The sequence below is a fragment of the Tyto alba genome, unplaced genomic scaffold, assembly GCF_018691265.1.
Source record: "Tyto alba isolate M040663 unplaced genomic scaffold, T.alba_DEE_v4.0 Super-Scaffold_10, whole genome shotgun sequence".
In the NCBI taxonomy this organism is placed as follows: domain Eukaryota; kingdom Metazoa; phylum Chordata; class Aves; order Strigiformes; family Tytonidae; genus Tyto; species Tyto alba.
This window is the reverse complement of record NW_024881262.1, coordinates 15,062,637-15,080,109: the sequence shown is the minus strand read 5'-3', so window position 1 is coordinate 15,080,109 and position 17,473 is coordinate 15,062,637. Positions and strand designations below refer to the sequence as shown.

Below are 17,473 nucleotides of genomic sequence, written 5' to 3'. Positions count from 1 at the left end.
AGGCTGAGAGAAATTGCTTTCAGGTCAAGACCTGCTTTAGCCTGTAGTGAATTACTACGCCTGGGTTTTAAATCTTTGCAAACAGAGGATTATGGTGGTGGTAAATACTAGGTAGGCCCGGGGATTGCCTTGCTGCCAGCTGAAGGGAGTGTGGCCTTTCCCTTTAGCAGATAGAGAATGATGGATGTTAAAAAAATAAATTGAGATACAGCCTGGGTTGTAGCTTAGATACTATTTCTCCTTGATTTATATTTCTGCTTGGATGCTTCTCAGAGCAAGCAGTATATTTCTTGCTTAACCTCACAGGGCTTTTTCCTTCTTAAATGAGGACAGCGTGGACCAATTGCCAAGAGCTGTGGATTAGTGCAGGATCTGCAAAAAATTCAGACCTGCTGTACAGTCCAGCATCTGCTTGAAACACAAACAGCAAGTGATGAATGTATTTGAAATGGCAAAGCTACATTCCTGTGCTGGAGGATAGCTGCCGGTGCCTGGCTGCTCTAGTCCAGACAGTGGCTCTGGGAGCTGAAAACAGAGCGATTGCCTCCTGCTCTCAGCAGACCAGGGGTAGCCAGCAGCCCGTCCTGAGCATGGCTGGGCAAGGGGGTGAGGAACCATAGTGGTGTGAAGGCTGGAGCATGGGCAGCACCCCAGAAATGCCAGCCCGGTGGGAAGCCCTGCTCGTAGCCACGGGGGGTGCAGGCAGCAGAGAGTGAGGGCAGGCTGGGCTCATCCCCCTGCCTGCCAGTACTGGGTGGGAGGGAGGTTGAGGGCCTGGTTTGCTAGTTGTGAAAGCAGTGGTGAACATGCACAGCTAGCCTGCAGGAGGCTGTAACAGCACCTGTGCATGGGCCTGAAACAGGTTCACACAGTCTTTATAATCCAATAAGCAACCTGATGAATTTGCTCTTGGCTTTTATAACACACAGAAATAGTGGTGGCATCACATAACGCCATGGGGGATGGCTCCACTCCACTCACAGTTCCCAAGTAGGGCTGAGATTGGCTGGCCAGAAGATGACCATGGCTTTGCCTGGGGTGGGGGGAACCCAATGGTCTGATCTCTCGTAGTGTTTGCATTTGCTGCATTCCACTTGGCCTGCTGCAATCTGTACAACATCCCCAGATCCGCCCGAGACAAGTCTTGATGAGGCACATCTCCTGCACCCTTTCCCAAGCAACATCTCCATCAATCCGTCTCCTGTGCTGCAGAGGAGACTATGACAAGCGCAGGCAGGGGTCTGACCCTGTTAACGAGCTCAGACAAGGCCTTGATAATGATGTCCTCCTGCCTTTTTGCTCTTGACTTTGCCACTGTAAGTGGAAGATGCTTCCATGTCTGCACGACCCTCCTTGTCTCTGACCAAGTACCACCGGCAATGATAAAGCTTTCCAGGCTGCCAGAGGTTCTGTGCAGGTGGGGGGCTGTGGTCTCTGCCCTTGGGGAAGCCCGTGTCAGGCTGCTGGCAGCTAACAATCTTGTGCAGGTATTACTGAGGGTGTCATGTGGTTGACTTAATTACTGATGTTGTCCGTGATGGGAATTGCTCTGATACTTTGACCTAAGTATGGATGCTCTGTGGGCTTGAGCTAGGAAATGCTCATGGAGTTGGTAGCTTTTCCCAGTAGGCATCAGAAGGTGAGCACGGGGTTTTGTGTGGCGGCTCCTGCAGAAGCGCTTCCATGAAAAGGAGAGGCGAGGTTGAAGCTACCTCTTGCTTTTGTCAGTCATATGGAGAAACAGTCTTCTGAAAGGAAGGAGGTAATGGAAAGAAGCAGGAGGTCACCAGAAATGGTTTCTGAAGTAGATCATGCCTGAAATGCACAGTGGTAAATGAAGTTGTGGTGATTGAAGGTTGGTAGCTTTACATAGAGTTTGCAGCTGGATTGCATTTGTCCTGAATTGGCCAAGTCTTGCCCATGGGGCTGACTGCACCAAGTCCTCATTGGGTATAATTTGTCAAGTAGCTGTTGGTAATCACTGCTTACAGTTTTGTCTTATATAGCTGACTTTTCCTCTTTGTGCTTTCAGAAATAACACAGATCATCCAGGTAGACTTGGATCTGAAGTACAAGACCAACATCCGAGACTTGTTTGATGAGTTCGACAACTTCCCCGAGGGAGCAGTTATTGGGATTGCCAGGGAAATGCAGCCAGTGTACAGGTACAGCCCCTTCCCTGTGGGGAGCAGGGGGTGGGCAGCAGGCGGCTGGCGTGTCTTCAACTCTTGGTGGTCTTTGGAAGAAAATCTAGGGGGAAGCAGTCTCCCTGCTTTAATCTCTGTGGGAGGGCTTAGTCTGAAATTTGTAAATTGGTATGAACAAAGTGTACAGTGCTGCTGTGGTTTCCTTGTTCTCACACCATCACAAGGCTTCCAGAGCCAGGTTACTGGTCACCGATACCATGATCTGTACGTAGATTCATACACATCTGCTAGAGGTGTGTTTGCCTAGCCATGCCTGTTGACTTGCTGTGGTTGCGTTCTGGAGCATCAGTTTGTATGTCAGGGCTCAGAATATTGCAGTGAGTGGGGCTTGAGTTTGGGCAACGGTGAGGTTCTGGGTCCCCTGAGTGTCGGTACACCTTCTGCACCTCCAGGGAAGACTTGAGTGGGCAACTGTTGGTGACCTGGGTTTGCAAGCACGAGGATAGCCCCATGGTCACTTGCTCTTCAGAGCCCTGATCCACCAGTCAGTGCTGACTGTGGAGGCAGCTATCGGTGAGGGCCATGCACCGAGGGGTGGCCTCGCTCCTCCCACTCACAGGCCACTGGTGGGCTTCAGGGACACAGATATTTCCAGGCTGGTGTTTAAAGAAATGGGTTTAGTTTAGCCTGCATTGTTCCAAGGATGAACCTCAGGTTTAATCCAAGTTTTAATCCAGGATGAATCGGATCATCAACTCAGGATGCCTTAATGGCTTCTCAGCTGAGCGGAGTTTGAGCACCTGAGATGGCGTGGCTAGATTTGCTAATCCTAATGAAAATGTACTTGGAGAAAGATAAAAAAATCTTAAGAGCTCTGTAGGTCTTTTCCTTCCCTTCTGGAAGCCTTAGTAGTGAGAACTGAAACTCCTGAGTTGCAAAGGTCTGGAGCAGCTGTTCTGCTGCATTTGCATCTGGATGGGATGAGGGTGGAGACAGAGAGATGTTCACCAGCAGGGGATTGATGGTCATTAATCACCACTGATCATTTCCTAGAAGCCCACACCAGCTGAGAGCATGCTCATGAGGTCATTTCTGGCTGCTCAAACTGCAGAAGTCACCACTGTTCCACAGACTGGAGAAAGATAGCTCTGTGCCTGTGGCAGAAGTGTCACCTCCCCTCCCGGCTTGTGCTCTTGGCAGGGAGAGCTGGAACCAGAGGAACGTGGATGCTGAGGTCCCATCTGCAGAGGGTGTCACTGTGTTCGGATCATGGAGGGCTCCTGCAACCGCTTTGGGTGTCCTGGCAGGATTTTGGTGCCCAGAATGATAAATCCAGCCCCAGTTAATCATATCAAATTGTTAGAGCTTAAAGCAGGATGGAGGGAACAGCGACAGCCGAGTGTGGCTGCGGGACTGTGTCGGTCTGTCAGCCTCAGCCAGCAGTGCCCAGCAGGGCAGATCCCATTCTTTAGCAGTGCAACCTGTAATGGGATAAATTAAGCATTTGTTTGCCTGTGATTAGTCCATGGTGGAATCACTCCATGTTTCTGTCTCTGCAGGGATTGGTTTTGCAATATTTCCAGGCATAGCTGCAGAGTGAGGATGGTGTTTCACTGCCTGGATGTGGTTTGTGGGATGGGGTATGCCTGGAGGGGACCGAGTTAAGCTTTGGGGTGCTCCTCCGGAGGGAGAGATCTCAGGCACAGCAGGGGACAAGGCACGGGACTGCAGGGCTGAGCACAGGATATCTGACCTGAGCCAGAGCCATGCTCTCCCTCCTCCTGCCACCCGCGGTGGGGACAAACAAGCCAAGCAGTAACAGCCCTCACAGGCTGCATTTTTGGGCTGAACTTTCTGTTGTTGCAGTTTTGACGTTCTGGGTCACTTTGGGCTATGTTGTGCTTTTCTTCCTGTGCTGTTTTGTTCTTCATGTGAAAACAAGTTCCTGATCCTTCTTGTCACCAGATCACCCAGCGCGGGGCGAGCTGTGCAAACGCCAGCCTGCCCTCTTGCCGAGCCTCCCGCCCCACGGGGCTCACACCTCGCTGCTAAAAGGGTTTCCAGACGAAAACACGAGCTGACGAAGCATGAGTGTCCTTGTAAAAAAAAAAAAAAAAAAAGGAAAATCTTTGCTATTTTTATACTTTTATCAAGATAAAAACGCACTGTAGGTGTGAAATAAGAGGTGCCAGCTCCAGCCGTGTGATTTGCCACATGCGCAGGCTTGAAGCATCAGTTGGGAAAGTGGTTGTGGGGGCGGAGGAAGGTTATGGAGTGATGGCAGGATCTCTCCATTGCCACTCGCATTTTCTTCCCCGCTTCACACAGCCCTCTGCAGCACCAACTTTGCCCCAGCATGGGGCAAAACGTCAGAAGACTTGGGGCCAGTCAGCAGAGCTTTTCTGAGCTTACTCGTGGAGCTGTGGACTGGCACCCTCAGGGCAGGGTAAGCTGGTGGCTGGGAAAGCTCTGGGTGCTCTGTCTGTAGCATTGGGGAAGATGGATGGAGATCAATCCACTTGGCTGTGTTGGATCTGTGTTACCTACTTGGCCTGTCAGAGGAGGTACATGGGTGCAGACCAGCGTGTTTTGTAGGCGATGCACTGTTTTCTGGGAGGCAGTGCTGTTCCCAGCAGCTGTCTGTGGGCTATCTGGCTGCAGGCTGTGCTTTCCAGGCACAGGCTGGGACTGCACAAGGCTGAGGCTGCTGCACTGGTGCACTGAGCAGTGCTGGGCACAGACGCTGGCGGGAAACGGAGGAGTAAGAGAACAGCAAATAGGAAATGTCCCGGAGCCTGCTTGCACATCCTGAAGGTAGGGGGAAACCTCCAGACAGCAAAACAGGATGGCACGGGAGCGTTTCCACTCATTTGACTCATGCTGAAACAATGCCCGGCTGCTGTTTGTCTTGGACAAACGCATTTCTCTGAGCAACAGGATCTCCTGGCCCTCCTGCAAGACAAATGCTGGGGTTTAACTGTTACACAGCCTGGGGCCGGCCTGTCCTTTGGGGTTGCTCAGGGTGGGTTGGAGTGGCCAGTGGAGCGCGATAGCTCCTGCTGAAACTGTACGTGGAGGTGAACGTGCCCTGCCGTCCCACCTCCCCGCCGTGCCCCGCAGGGCAGTGTCTGGCAGGGGGTCCTGGGTGCGGAGGAGGAGGTTGCAGGACCCACGTCAAGGACAGGAGTCGGTCTGAGGTCCAAGGCTGTCGGTATCAGGTTTGCTTCTCTCCAGCTGCAGCAGGGGAAGCGGCACTCTGTCCGTGAGTCAGGAGTGTTGTTCTTGCCGCGGCTTTTGGATCCAGTGTGTGACACAGGGTACGGTCGACACCTCTGTGGATGGAGTCGCAGGCAGAGCTGCATCCCACAAGAGGCTGCCCCCCCCTGCCAGGGTTATTGGGGACGCTGGTGCTGTGCACTAGGCTCGTAGACGCTTGTGGGCTTTCCATGGCAGCACTGGATGCCTCCTGCCAGGTTGACATTTGCATGCTGGCCTGCGGGCAGAGCCTCCTCCCAGCACTGACATAGGCCTGCTCATGTGTCTGCCTGCAAGGACTCATGCCATGGCCAAGACTGAGAGCTCCTGCTTCAGCGAGAATGATTTTGATGGAAAGATTAAAATCTGCATCTGAAGTTTGCCTGGTCCAAAAGGCTTTCCGTGCAAAGAGTGCTTCTGTGGAGTTATAACCTTAATTAAAAATCCTGTTGTCCCCTGCAGCATTTCAGCTACTCAGGTTTGCTGGCAGAGTCTTGTTCACGAGGGTACAGAGGCCAGGCGATGATGCTCTGTATAAATATTTATGTTGCACTGGGCCTTCCATGCCAGATCCTGGCCAAACTGAGAAGTCCAGGCCCTCCTGTGCTCTGAGCCCTGCTAAGAAACATGCAGGCAAGCGTTGTAGATGCAGCCTGCAAACCAGCTACCAGGCTGGCAGGCGAAGTCACCGTTCTCGCGGGGCTGGCCCGGGGAGCAGCGTGAGCTGCAGTCCCAGCTGAGCTGGGTCCGAGTGCTGGGGAAGGGAAGCACGGCTTGCTGCGGGCCTGCCTCCTGGCCGGGCGTGAGCAGCAGAGGCTGCGCGGGGGCACAGCGGGGGCCTCCATCGCGGTGCGGTGAGGGCATCCACATGTGGATGCCGCTCCCCGAGGGCCTCTGGGCCAGCCTGGCTCGGCTCAGCACTGCTGGGTGCCGGACGGAGAAGCCTTCCCAATTTGAAGCAGCCTTGTGGCTGAGGTGAACAGAGGGGAAAACACTGCGGCACTCCCCAAAACGTCCTGAAAGCTCGGTGATTACAGAAGGCAGAGCTTAAACCCTATTCTTACCGAGTTTCCTGGTTGTAGGTCTCTCTGGTTACGCCGGTGGCGTGTGAGGGGAAGCAGGACAGCATGACCCCAGACCAGCATGCCGGACCGTGCTCCCCTTCCCATCCTCATGGTCATCCCTGCCTATTTGCTTCCTACGTGGTGCAGGTGCCATTACCGGCACTGCCATGTAGTGGTGGGTTCTGGGTGCCAGCACCACCCCAGGCCTCGAGCTGCCCCCTCATCACTCACCTTGGAGGGCTTTTGGGGAGGACCTAACCCACAGGTCCTCAGGCAGGTGCTTTTACCCCCTTGCTCTGGCTGGGAGCAAGGTACCTGCTAGCTGCCAGTGATGGTGGACCTCGGGAGAAGTCCTAGACTTTCTCACGTCCAAGGGTGCATGTGGCTAGGGCTGGAGGAACAGCTGCTGCCTCCATTCCTGACATTGGGTGAGATCTTCACTGCTGTCCCCCGTGACAAGAAGCTAATAAAAGCTGGAGGTGTCTTGGAAATCCACAGTGCTGGAAATTATAAAAGTTTGTCCTGCAGGAAAGGGTATCTATATCAAAAGGGACAGGTACAGGCTACAAAAGACCAACACTTGAGTCATCGTATGGCTGCAAGTCTGTTCACCTTTGCTTCTGCCTAAAACCTAGGAAGAACTTGAACAGGACATTATTTTGTGGAAAGAAAAAGCTTTGTTTCTGCTTGTGCTTATGTGGGAACTGCTGTAGGTGTGCGGTGTGCTCTGTCACATGGGGTTTGTTTGTTAGAGAGCTGGTAAAATAACTCTGAGAAGCCCATTAATGCGTGGAAGCAAGCCTGTGCAACCTCCAGACCTAGAGGCACGGCACTTGCAGTGCTCGATGTTTGCCAGGAGCTCAGCAGCAATGGTGCTAAGTCAGTTTGTCAGATGTTTGGAAGAGGAATGGAGTTATCCTGGACCCTGAGCAGGCTAATGCTGAATCCACAGCAAGGCCAGGCTGTTGGTGCGTCTGAGCTGAGACAGTACATCCTGTACCTTCTCCTGGGATTTAAAAAAAGCCTCAAAGTACAGCTGATAGCTGTGAGCAAAGAGGAGCAGCTGGATTCCCTGGGCGTCAGCTGAGGCAGTGGCGGTGGTTGTAAGATACAGCAGTGCAGGTGGGCTGTTCCCTGGGATGGAGCTTTCTAGAGTTGGAGATAACCATCTCCAGCAGGCATGTCCTCCTGGCTGAGTTCACTTGGTTTCGTGGGTTCCTCGAGCAGGCAGGCTGCCTTGATTTGGAGACTTTGCTCTTTTCCAAGTGCTTTTGTCCTGGGGCAGCAGGGAGCTGCCTGCCACGACAGGCTCTGTATTTCCCAAGCCCCCCAGTCAGCAAAGGCAGGAGAATTTGCCCTGCCTGTGTCCTCCAGGTGTGGTGATGCCACGGCTGCCTGACCTCAGTCCTGCAAGCTGGACTCATTGCACTTTCGATTTTAAACCGTTTTGAGGCTTTGACTTGATTTGTGGTCAGTGCTGCTGCTTGATGCGTGGGGGGAACTGTTCTGGGAATTCTTTGGCAGTGGCTGCCAAGAAGCAGCCAAAATTACAAAACAAGCAGAACCTGCAATGAACTGGCAGCAGAATTGATTTCAGGAATTCAGCATTACTTTCTGATAAAAAATTATCCGAGAAGGTAAAGGGTTTTGTTGTTTACATCTGTGCACATCATTAATACCTAGGACCTGTTACACTTATTCCCATTAGCAACTAAACCTGAAACATCATTTAAATGCAATGAATAAATTTCACGAGGTCTGACAACCACAACTGTGCATCGGTCAGCATGAATACTATTAATAATATTAATGCTGCCCCTTTTGAGATATTGGGCATTACAAACATGATTTTTTTCCAACAACCAGGACACTTGTGTGTGTTTAAGTATGGCAGTTGGGACTTACCAATCATAGGTTCAAGTTTTTCCTTCGAGGACCTTGCTGTCCTGCAAAGAGCACAGGCAAGGGCTGCCTGAGAAGTTTGCTGTGACTTTGCTGTGGGTTTTTTGTTGGCCCTAGCACACGAGTCCAGTGTGCATCAGGTGAACATGTATCGGTTACCATACCTGCACTTGTCTTCAACTCCTGAACTTCTCAGTTTCAGCTCCTGAACATCTCAGTTTCGGTGTCTAGAGGTCGGTGTCACACTGGTGGCATTTTAGGGTTGCTGGGGTACCTGGCTGCACTGGTGGATCATCAGCCCCTGCATGCTAAACATCGTGAGCAGGTGGTTAGATCCAGCTGGGTATTTGCACAACCGCTGTCGTCTTCAGTGGTTACCTTTCTTGTCGTGGGAGAGCGTGAACTGAAGTGAGAAATGCTTTTTGGGAGGGCACAGCTTGGTTTGGGGTTGCTAAGAAAAATGCTGTTCATGGGCAGTGGCAAGGCTCAAGCTGGCCCGTGCAGTGCAGGTATTTGTGACTCCTTGCACCCCAGTGAAGGTTTTGCAGCATGGCAGGGAGGGGAGTCTGGGCTGTAGATGCTAGCAGAGTTCTCAAACGAGCCCAGCTTGGCTCTTGAATCTGCTCTGGAAAGTGGTTGCTGGGGCTAAGCACCCGGAGGTGGGTCAGGAGGAGTGGACAGGACCACTCTGGCAGCCAGATGGCAACTGGTGCCGCTCGGCCAAGGGCTTTCTCACCAGCACTTGGTGGAGAAGGAGCTTCCAAGACCTGAAGCCCTTTGATGGAGGAACAAACAAACAAGCAGCAGGAAATCGAGAGGTTTTGCTGCATAGCTGGGATGCTTTCTGGAGTGCTGCGGTGCTGGAGCCACACGAGGAAGCTCCCGACAACCTTCCGGAGGGGATCTGGTTATGCCCTCCTGCTCTCTGAAGCTCAGCGGCTGTTCCCTCCATGCCAGGACTCCCCCGTGGCAGCACAGTGTCCCACGGCTGGGACTCCCAAACGGGGATGGAGGGGTGGAGGCCTTTTATTTCCCCTCCCCACAGCAGCAGGCGAGCATCTGTGAAGGGAGAGCATCCCCCCTGTTCCCAAGAGCCCCATCAGCAGGCGAGCACGGCCCAGGGCAGGCTGCCTGTGCCTCCAAGGCAGGCAGGAGAGCACTGCTGGAGAGGAGCCCATTCACGGTTGTTAACAGAAATCTGCCATTTTGGCAGTAGTTAGTCCTCCAGTGTTTTATAGTGCCTCTGTGAACAGGCTGCCCCCCATCCTTCCCCAGCATTTGGTCTATAGAGGGAAGGAAACTGATGTGACCCAGACAGGAATATATTGTCCCACCTCTGTTCGGAGAGTGATTTTTAGCACCGGCACAGGGTGCAAAGATTTTAGATGGTGAGGTGGGCCAGCCTCGAGAATCTGTGTCCCAAGGAAAGGTTTTGCTTGCAAGCTGCATTTGCAAGTTGCTACTAATCATCTAAGTGTGCCCATTTTTGGACTGCTAAGTCCATGTGGAAATGTAATCATCGAGAATCAATTTGCTGCTCCAAATACAGGCCTTTTAAAAGTTTGGCATGCAGACTGTGCTGTAGTAGAGACCAGTGCTGTACAGACATAATTTGTGCAGTACGTGAGAAGTTTGTTAAGGAATTACTGATGTCTTCATTGACTAGCTCAATGTGTCAGTTCGTCAGCGTTTTCCACAGGAGGGCTGGAGGTCCTGCCTGAGCTGGACCCTCGCCCTGAACCATCGGAGGAGGGTAAGGCACACCAACACGTGCTGCCCTTTGCCCTGGGCTGGGAGTTGGGGTTGCTTTGCCCCAGGGTGATACGTTTCCCTGTGGAGTGGGGTGTACCCTGTGTTGCACATGGCTGGGTGCACGGTGCTCCCGAGCAGCGCGGAGCCGGGATTTCCTGGGTTAGACAAGGTGCTGAGCCTCAGACAAGGCGCTCCGGGCCAGGCTGGTACTGAACCTGCCGCCCCAGCTCCTTAAGGGATTTAGGGTTTGCACATGGGAAATAAGCAATTAGCGACAAGGGCCACTTTGTTGCAAAGCCTCCACCTACAGCAGGGCTGAGCCTCCCCAGCCGAGCTCTGGCAGTGCCGGGGTGGGAAGAGGGAGTGTGGGTCGAATCCTGCTCTGGGCACAGCCCGGGGGGCAGCTGCCTCCCTCTGGCTGCGGCAGAAACTCCAACTGCCCGTCTTCACGGCAGCGATGCCTTTTGGTGAAGGGGGTGCTGGAGGAAAGGGCGACGGCCTTTTCCTGAGGGTTAATCTTGGTCAGATAAAGTGGTAGTAAGGGGGTGGCAGCTGCCTGCCACACTGAGGTTTAGCCAGGGGGAGGGTGCAGGGAGATTTCTTGGCTGTGCTCTTACTTATTGCTGAGGATTAGGGGGGAAAGCCACCATCATCCCCTGGGCGGATGACAGGGTCATCCCTGTGCCATTGCTCTTCCCTCCCCACCACCCACACCCTCTCCTCTGTGCAGGACAGAAGCCACTGTTGCGGGTCCTCCAGGCTGCTGTGGGAGCCAGTTTGCTTTTAAGCCTGTATCTGTTGTCCCCAGAAGCCTTTACGATTATTTATCCACTTTGTTTGCTCTCTCCCCCTCCATTTCAAACACATCCCCCTCATCCCCATCAGGGTGCTGCATACTTCCCACTGAGCCTCCCATCCTATCCGCCGGCTCAGCCAGCTCACCAGGGCGGGGGGCTGCTCGGGGGGGACCCCACAGCCTCACACCGCGTCCTCCCGCCCGCCCCGGGGAGCGCGGGCAGCAGCACGGAGCTGGGGAGCACAGCACACTCACGCCTCGTTGCTCATTGCACAGGAACAGCGGCGTTTGCCAGCAGCTGCAGCTGGGGATAATGCCGCCAGCCGTCTGTTTTTTGGCTCAGGAACCAAAAAGCGTATTTAGAGGTAGCAAGAGCGTGCACTTGTTGTTTTAGTTGGTGTTTGGGCTGGCAGGGCCGCTGTCAGAGTGGCACAGAGAGGGATGGCTGGCAGCCCGTGCTTCCCTTCTGTGCCAGGAGCCCCGTGCCCGGCTGGATGTGGCTCAGGGTCCCCCAGCCCTGACACCCGTGAGACAGGCTTGGTGACAAAGGTGCTGGCCTGCTCCTGCTGCCCACCCTGCCCTCCCAGGCAGCTGGCCCAAACTCTGCCAGAACTGGCAAGTGGTGAGAGCAAACCAGTGAGCTCCAGCAAGGAGTTTACTGATCCAGGGTTGTTTATTGCATCCAGAATCTTGCAGGCCCCTTATTTTTGTGGCTTTATCCTGTGGCTGTTGGCTTTGCTTCCCCCTTTGGTGAGGGAGAGGCTGTGCAGCCTTCCTCCCTGGGTACCATGCTGCACAGGCACATGCAGTGTATGTACATGGTGCACAGCAGCGTTCGGAGCCCCCGCAGCCTTCCAGGAGCATCCTCTGACCACAGCCACCCTGGGGCTGGCCTGGCATCTGGTTTCACCTCATGTCTTTTTTGACCTGGTTCCCCAGCTGCATTGGGGAAGATTCTGCAGGCTGTCCACATTTTGGAGATGCAGCTGCATGGTGAAGATCCGTGTCCTCATCAGCAAGGCCAGTGGTGGTGTTGCAGTCCCTTGAACATCTCAGGTGGGTACAGGCACACAAGCCCAGTCTGCTGCCTGTGGGGCCAGCGCTTCGGGCTTGCTGTTGGTGACCCAGCTGTCAGTAACTCCTCCACCCTGCCTTTCCTGCCAGCAAGGTCACCCTGCTGCTTTACCACTGGATCTCATGAGGTTGTCCCATAACTCAGAGCTGAAGTAAACAAGTGAAAGTTCATGGGTTTGGACAAAGTCTTCCCCCTTGCTGTGCCTGAGAGCCAGAGAAGGACCTGCAAAATACAGCTGGTAGGCGAAGTGGTCCTTTCTCCCCCTGGCAGTTATCCCCAAAGAGATATTTTAAAGGGTGCGATGGCAGCTCTTCAAGCTGGGGCTTGTGACTGCCGACCTGCGAGGCAGGGGAGGTGCGGCCAGAGCGCCCTGTGCTGGGCCAGCAAGGGAAGTCCTGGTGGAAGCAGGGATTTTTATCTGGGCTGCCTGGGCCCAGCGTTTGAATGCTTGGAAATGCTCTTCTCCAGATGTTTCCTAGCACACGCCGGCTCTGTTTATAAACAGCTCCTCAAAGCAAAGCCCGCTGGGGCTGCAGGCAGGCGCTCGCAGCAGCGGCCCTGCACGGCTACCCCACACCTCACTGAGGGGTCGGGGGCCGGGGTCACCTCTTTCCCCTCCTGTCTAGAGGGGCCAGGGTGGTTAACAAAAGCCTGAAATGCCTCCTCTTCCTTTCTCCTCCCCTCCTCCCGGCCAGCAGCTTCCTGCCCCGATGCATCCCAGCGGTGGCCGGCATCTCCGAGCTGCCTTCCTGCCCTGGCTCTCGCTGCTGGGGGGCGGGGAGGAGGGCACCCCAGAGCCGAGGCTGGTGGGATGCTGAACTGCCTGTCCCAGGTGAGATCCTGGCTGTTCCAGGGGCTTGGGGGAAGGGAGATGTTTCTATTTCATCTAATTGGGGTTTGGTTCATTAATGCTTGCCTTGGGGGAGATGGTGGGGGGCTGGACAGGCAGCACCCCCTCCCTGCATCCTGGCAGCATGCTCATCAAGGCCCAATGACTTTTCCCCCGTGTTTTGACAAAATTTGAGGTGGGTGCCAAGGGGTGCTGCCGGGCAGGACAGAGCGGCGCGGGGCACAGGCTGGGTTAGCTGTGTGGCTGGTTGCTGTGCTCCACGGCCCCATCTCCTCCAAAGAAAATGATGCTCTCGTACCCACTGCTCCTTCCTCTTCCAGCTGGGTGGAGGTGCCTTTCAGCCATGCTCTTCTCTCTCCTGGCCCCTGCAGAAGGACAGCACCAAAACCCTCTCTTAGAAGGACAAAAGCCAAGCGAAATCCAGGCTAAACAGATGCTGCCAGCGGCCCTGCCAGAATACCTTTCCCTTGGTTGGCCGGAGCCCAATGCTGGCAGGGCTGCGGTGCGGTGCTGTGAGCAAGCTCCCGAGCCGTCGGCGCAGTAGGGCCGCCTGCAGCTCATCCCAGCCTGGCTCTTGCCCCAGCATCACTCCCTGGGGACGGCCCTGTCCTCCCCCCCAGCCCCACTCCCCTGCGGTCCCCACGCACGGCCTGGGGAGGATGGCCCCGTCACACCACTGCCGGGAGAAAGGACTGAACAATTGCTGCTTGTCGGTCTGTCTCCTCTCCCCACAGAAAAGGGCACGTTGCTCCCTTCTCGTTATCAGCCATCGCTGAGTAATCCGCTGGGGAATGGCGTTGTTGAAAAATTGAGTCATTTGATACATATCCCCACTGTGGCCTTGTGATGCTGAGGGCTTGGGCACTTGCATTTTTCCTATTCTAGCTGCTTTCAGGGGCTGTAATCTCAGCCCTTAGCTTGGGCCGTGTGTTTTTGGAGGTAGGAATGTGGAAGGAGTCGGCTACGCTGCTGTAGAGCTGGAAAGGTCCCTCCCTCCACAGCACTGCTCCCCCTCTGCCTCCTGCCAGCTTTCAGCATCTTTTTTTGGTCACAGAGTTGGCTTTCCTGGCACTGCTAGGGAGAGGCAGAGAGAGCAGAGTATGCAGAGGTGGGCTTGAGCTGGTCTTGGCTCAGACCCCTGGACCTGAGCACCTCAGGAAGCTGATCGGTGCCAAGCTGCGTCATGTCTTTGCAAATTGAGCTTCCCTCTAATGCTGCTTGGAGAGCACTTTGCCTTCATTTTCTCATGAGCATCCACAGGTCATCTTTGCAGTGGTGCTTGTCCCCAAGACATAACTGCTCTTTGCAGAGGCAAAACCTTTTATCTTTTCCCAGCCCTTTAGATCAAACAAGCACTGCTGCCCACGGGCAGCCAGTCCTCCACTCCCCTTCCCTGGGAAGCATGGAGGCAGCTGCTCAAAATATGAGCCCTCCTTCCATGGAAAACTGGCACTTGGAAAAACCCTTTCTGTCCTGAATCAGTTAAAAGGGAGTGGTGTAAAGACCCTTAAGGAAATGAGAAATATCAGAGGTTTTAGTCTAAAGCATCTAAATGGAAAGTTGCAAGGAAGTGATGATGCATGATAGTTGTGGTTCTCTGGATCAGGAAATAAAAAAGGTGCTCATGGTTGACAGCGTTAATAGATCCACATTTTCTGCTGGAATAATTCTGCTGGTGGCTGTTGAATCCTGGCTCTTGCCTTGGCCAGTCTCACAGTGATGTGCTGGGAATCCAGAGGACAGGCCAAAAGGTTGGATATAATAGTCTGATCCTTGTACAAGCTGTAGGATTCCCTGAACAAGTGCATGTTGGAGCTGAAAAAATTTCAATTTAAATGTTTGCAGTGGGGGAGTACCCACTGTGACTCTGGAGCTGTCCCAGGGTAATATCCCTGCATCTTCTTACATGTGAATTAGCCCAGCTTCACCTTCCAAGCATGGGACCACTTTAAACCTTTGGATGCTAAATCCATGCCATCTGCCAAGAAATTATTGTTTCCTGGAGGTGCATGGAGACTTTGGTCGGTGTCTGACAGATTCAGAGAGGTACCAGTGGCAGGCAGGGCTTATTCTTTCTAACAGTGTTTCTCCCTGATGTCTTCACACCAAAGTGCAAAAAAAAAAAAAAAAAAAAAAACCAAACCCCAACCTGCTGTAGCTTTACATTAAGTGTTAGGGCTGGAAGGAGAGTGCAGTGCTGACACCCTGGGCTGTCGGACCACCAGTGAGGTGGGGGCTGTGAGTTCCTCCTGCCCTCCTCTGAACCACAGGCTCAGCAGCAGAGGACGCTGCTTGGGGGCAGAAGACTTTCAGTCTGAATGGGAGCTAGTTTGAGTGTCAGATCAACCCCAGGTGCTTGGGTAATAGCATGGGATGAGTTCAATTCCTGCAAGTGGGAGCAGCCAGCGTGTGTATGGTGAGGTGTGCTCACTGCCCCTGGGCTGAGGAAAGAGCTGCTTGCTTTGGTAGTCTAACCTTTTCCTATTTGAATCACCCTCTGGAATTAGTTTTGTATATTTCTAGAGTTTCACTCCTTGGCAGCTGGAAATTAGGTGATGAAGATTGCATCTGCCAGAGCTGCTACAGCTGAGACTTCCTAGGGCTGCCTGTGCTGAAGACAGTGCTTGTTTAGCTAATGAGATGTTGCCATTGGATTTCTTTTTTTTTTATTTTGAAGAAATATTTCTGCCACTCAGATTTATTTCAAGCCTTTTTTTTGCACAGCCTCAAACTGGGGCCCATCTTTGATCCGGATCTTCCCCATCATCAAGTAATAATAGTAATAATGATGCTGCGAGCTCTGCTGTCGACATCCCGTTAACTGCAGGACATTTTCCTGGCGTGTACAAGCCGTGGGGGTACTTCTGCTGGTTCACCCTAGGCGCTGGGCATGTGGTTTTGTCTCCTCGCACAGCCGTGTGAGCAGTCACACGATCCTCTGTCCTGTTGGCTCACCAGAGCGATGCTGGTAGAAACAAAAGGGGCTTTAGGAGAGAGCAAGAAGAGTGGTTTGAGGTCTGAGCAGTATCCTGCGCAGGGGGATGGAGGGAGACACAGCCCATGAAGCACCGGACGGCTCTGGGAGGCTGAGTGCCTCCAGCCAGCAGAAGACAAGCACTGTGAGATCCCCTGGGTGGGTGGTAGATCCTGTGCTGTGATCCAGACCTGCCCAGGCTCGACGTGGCTGCTCTTCAGGCTGCGCTCCCTGACTCCCCCATTCCTGTGTTTCCTCTCTTTGCAGGCACACGTTCTGGCAGTATCGCCGTGAGAACCCCCAAACCAAAGTGGGGGATCCCCCTCCTGATGGGCTGCCCGGCTTCAACAGTGGTGTCCTCCTGCTGAACCTGGAAGCCATGAGGCAGTCCAAGCTCTACAACCAGCTGCTGGAGCCCACCATGGTGCAGAAGCTGACGGAGAAGTACCACTTCAAGGGCCACCTTGGGGACCAGGATTTCTTCACCATGGTGGGGATGGAGCACCCAGAGCTCTTCCATGTGCTTCACTGCACGTGGAACCGGCAGCTTTGCACGTGGTGGAGGGACCATGGATACAGCGAGGTGTTCGACCAGTACTTCCAGTGCGAGGGTGAGGTCAAAATTTACCATGGGAACTGCAACACCCCGATCCCTGAAGACTAGGGCACCGCCGCCCCCGGGAGCAGCTCTGGCTGCAGCAAGCCCTGCAAAGCCATAGTGGCTGTACCAGTAGTTCCTTGGGAAGGGTGGCCAGCCCTGATCCCTTGCATCCCAGGGGGATCCCTAGGGATCCCGAGAGAGTTCAGTATCCCACTGCCTGTAGCCTCACCCCTCCAGGAGGAAGTGGAGTCCGGTAGTTGGAGCAGGACATCCACAGTCACCGTGCCTGCAGCTCAGCTCCTGGCTCCGTCTGGGGCAAGTCCATGGTGCCCGTCTGTGCCACAGCCCCTGGGGCTTGGGGACAGCCAAGGGCCATCAGATGACCGCTGGTTTCACACATGGCAGGGTGCTGCTCCCTGGGTGCTGTGCAGCCTTGCCTTGTCTAACGAGCAGCAGGAGTCCACAGCTGGGTTTCGCTTTGGCGTTCCTTGGTGGCCCATTTCTGCACCTCATGCAGAGCATCTGTCCTGTCCATCTGCAGAGCAGACACTGTCCTCAGGTCATCTTCCTTTTGAAGCATTCCAGAAAGGCAAGAGGGTTTTAAAGACTGAAAAGATGCTTTAAATTGGGTTACTTACAAAAATTGAATGCTAGATGAGCTTTAAAGCCTTCCATTGGTTCTTCCTAGCAATAAAAGCTTTACTGCCCTATCTTGTCTTAAAAGCATTCAGTGAGCGTATACCAATAGGTTCATTTTTCTAGCTTTGCCTTTAACCTTTCGTACAAGAATAAAGCTGCAGATGTAAAACATGCTCAGCTGTTTTTCTGTGGCACAACTGAAGTCCTGTGCGGTAGGAGGTTTTGTATTCTTCTTATCATGATTAAAAAGCAGTTGATGTATATCTGTTGGGCAGTGGAAAATGGTGCCCCGTGCAGATTATTGCCGTGCTTAATCCCACGCCCGTCCCAACTGAGTGATGCAGATAAACGGGCTGGCACACACACCGGGTTTTAAAAAAAGATCATCCTCGCCGTAGCCAGGGTTGGTTTGGAAGGA

At 53.7% G+C, this 17,473-nt stretch overlaps 1 protein-coding gene across 1 annotated transcript in view; it reads left to right on the top strand.

The window, feature by feature from the left end:
* The window catches only part of XXYLT1 (xyloside xylosyltransferase 1), a 36,598-nt gene extending 19,370 nt beyond the window's left edge, over positions 1 to 17,228 (top strand). Inside the window, exons 3-4 of the mRNA XM_042797605.1 lie at positions 2,033 to 2,165; positions 16,083 to 17,228. Of these exons, the coding sequence (XP_042653539.1) occupies positions 2,033 to 2,165; positions 16,083 to 16,479 (530 nt within the window). The 3' untranslated portion in view covers positions 16,480 to 17,228. The remainder of the gene's footprint in view (positions 1 to 2,032; positions 2,166 to 16,082) is intronic.
* Positions 17,229 to 17,473: the final 245 nt, after the last annotated feature.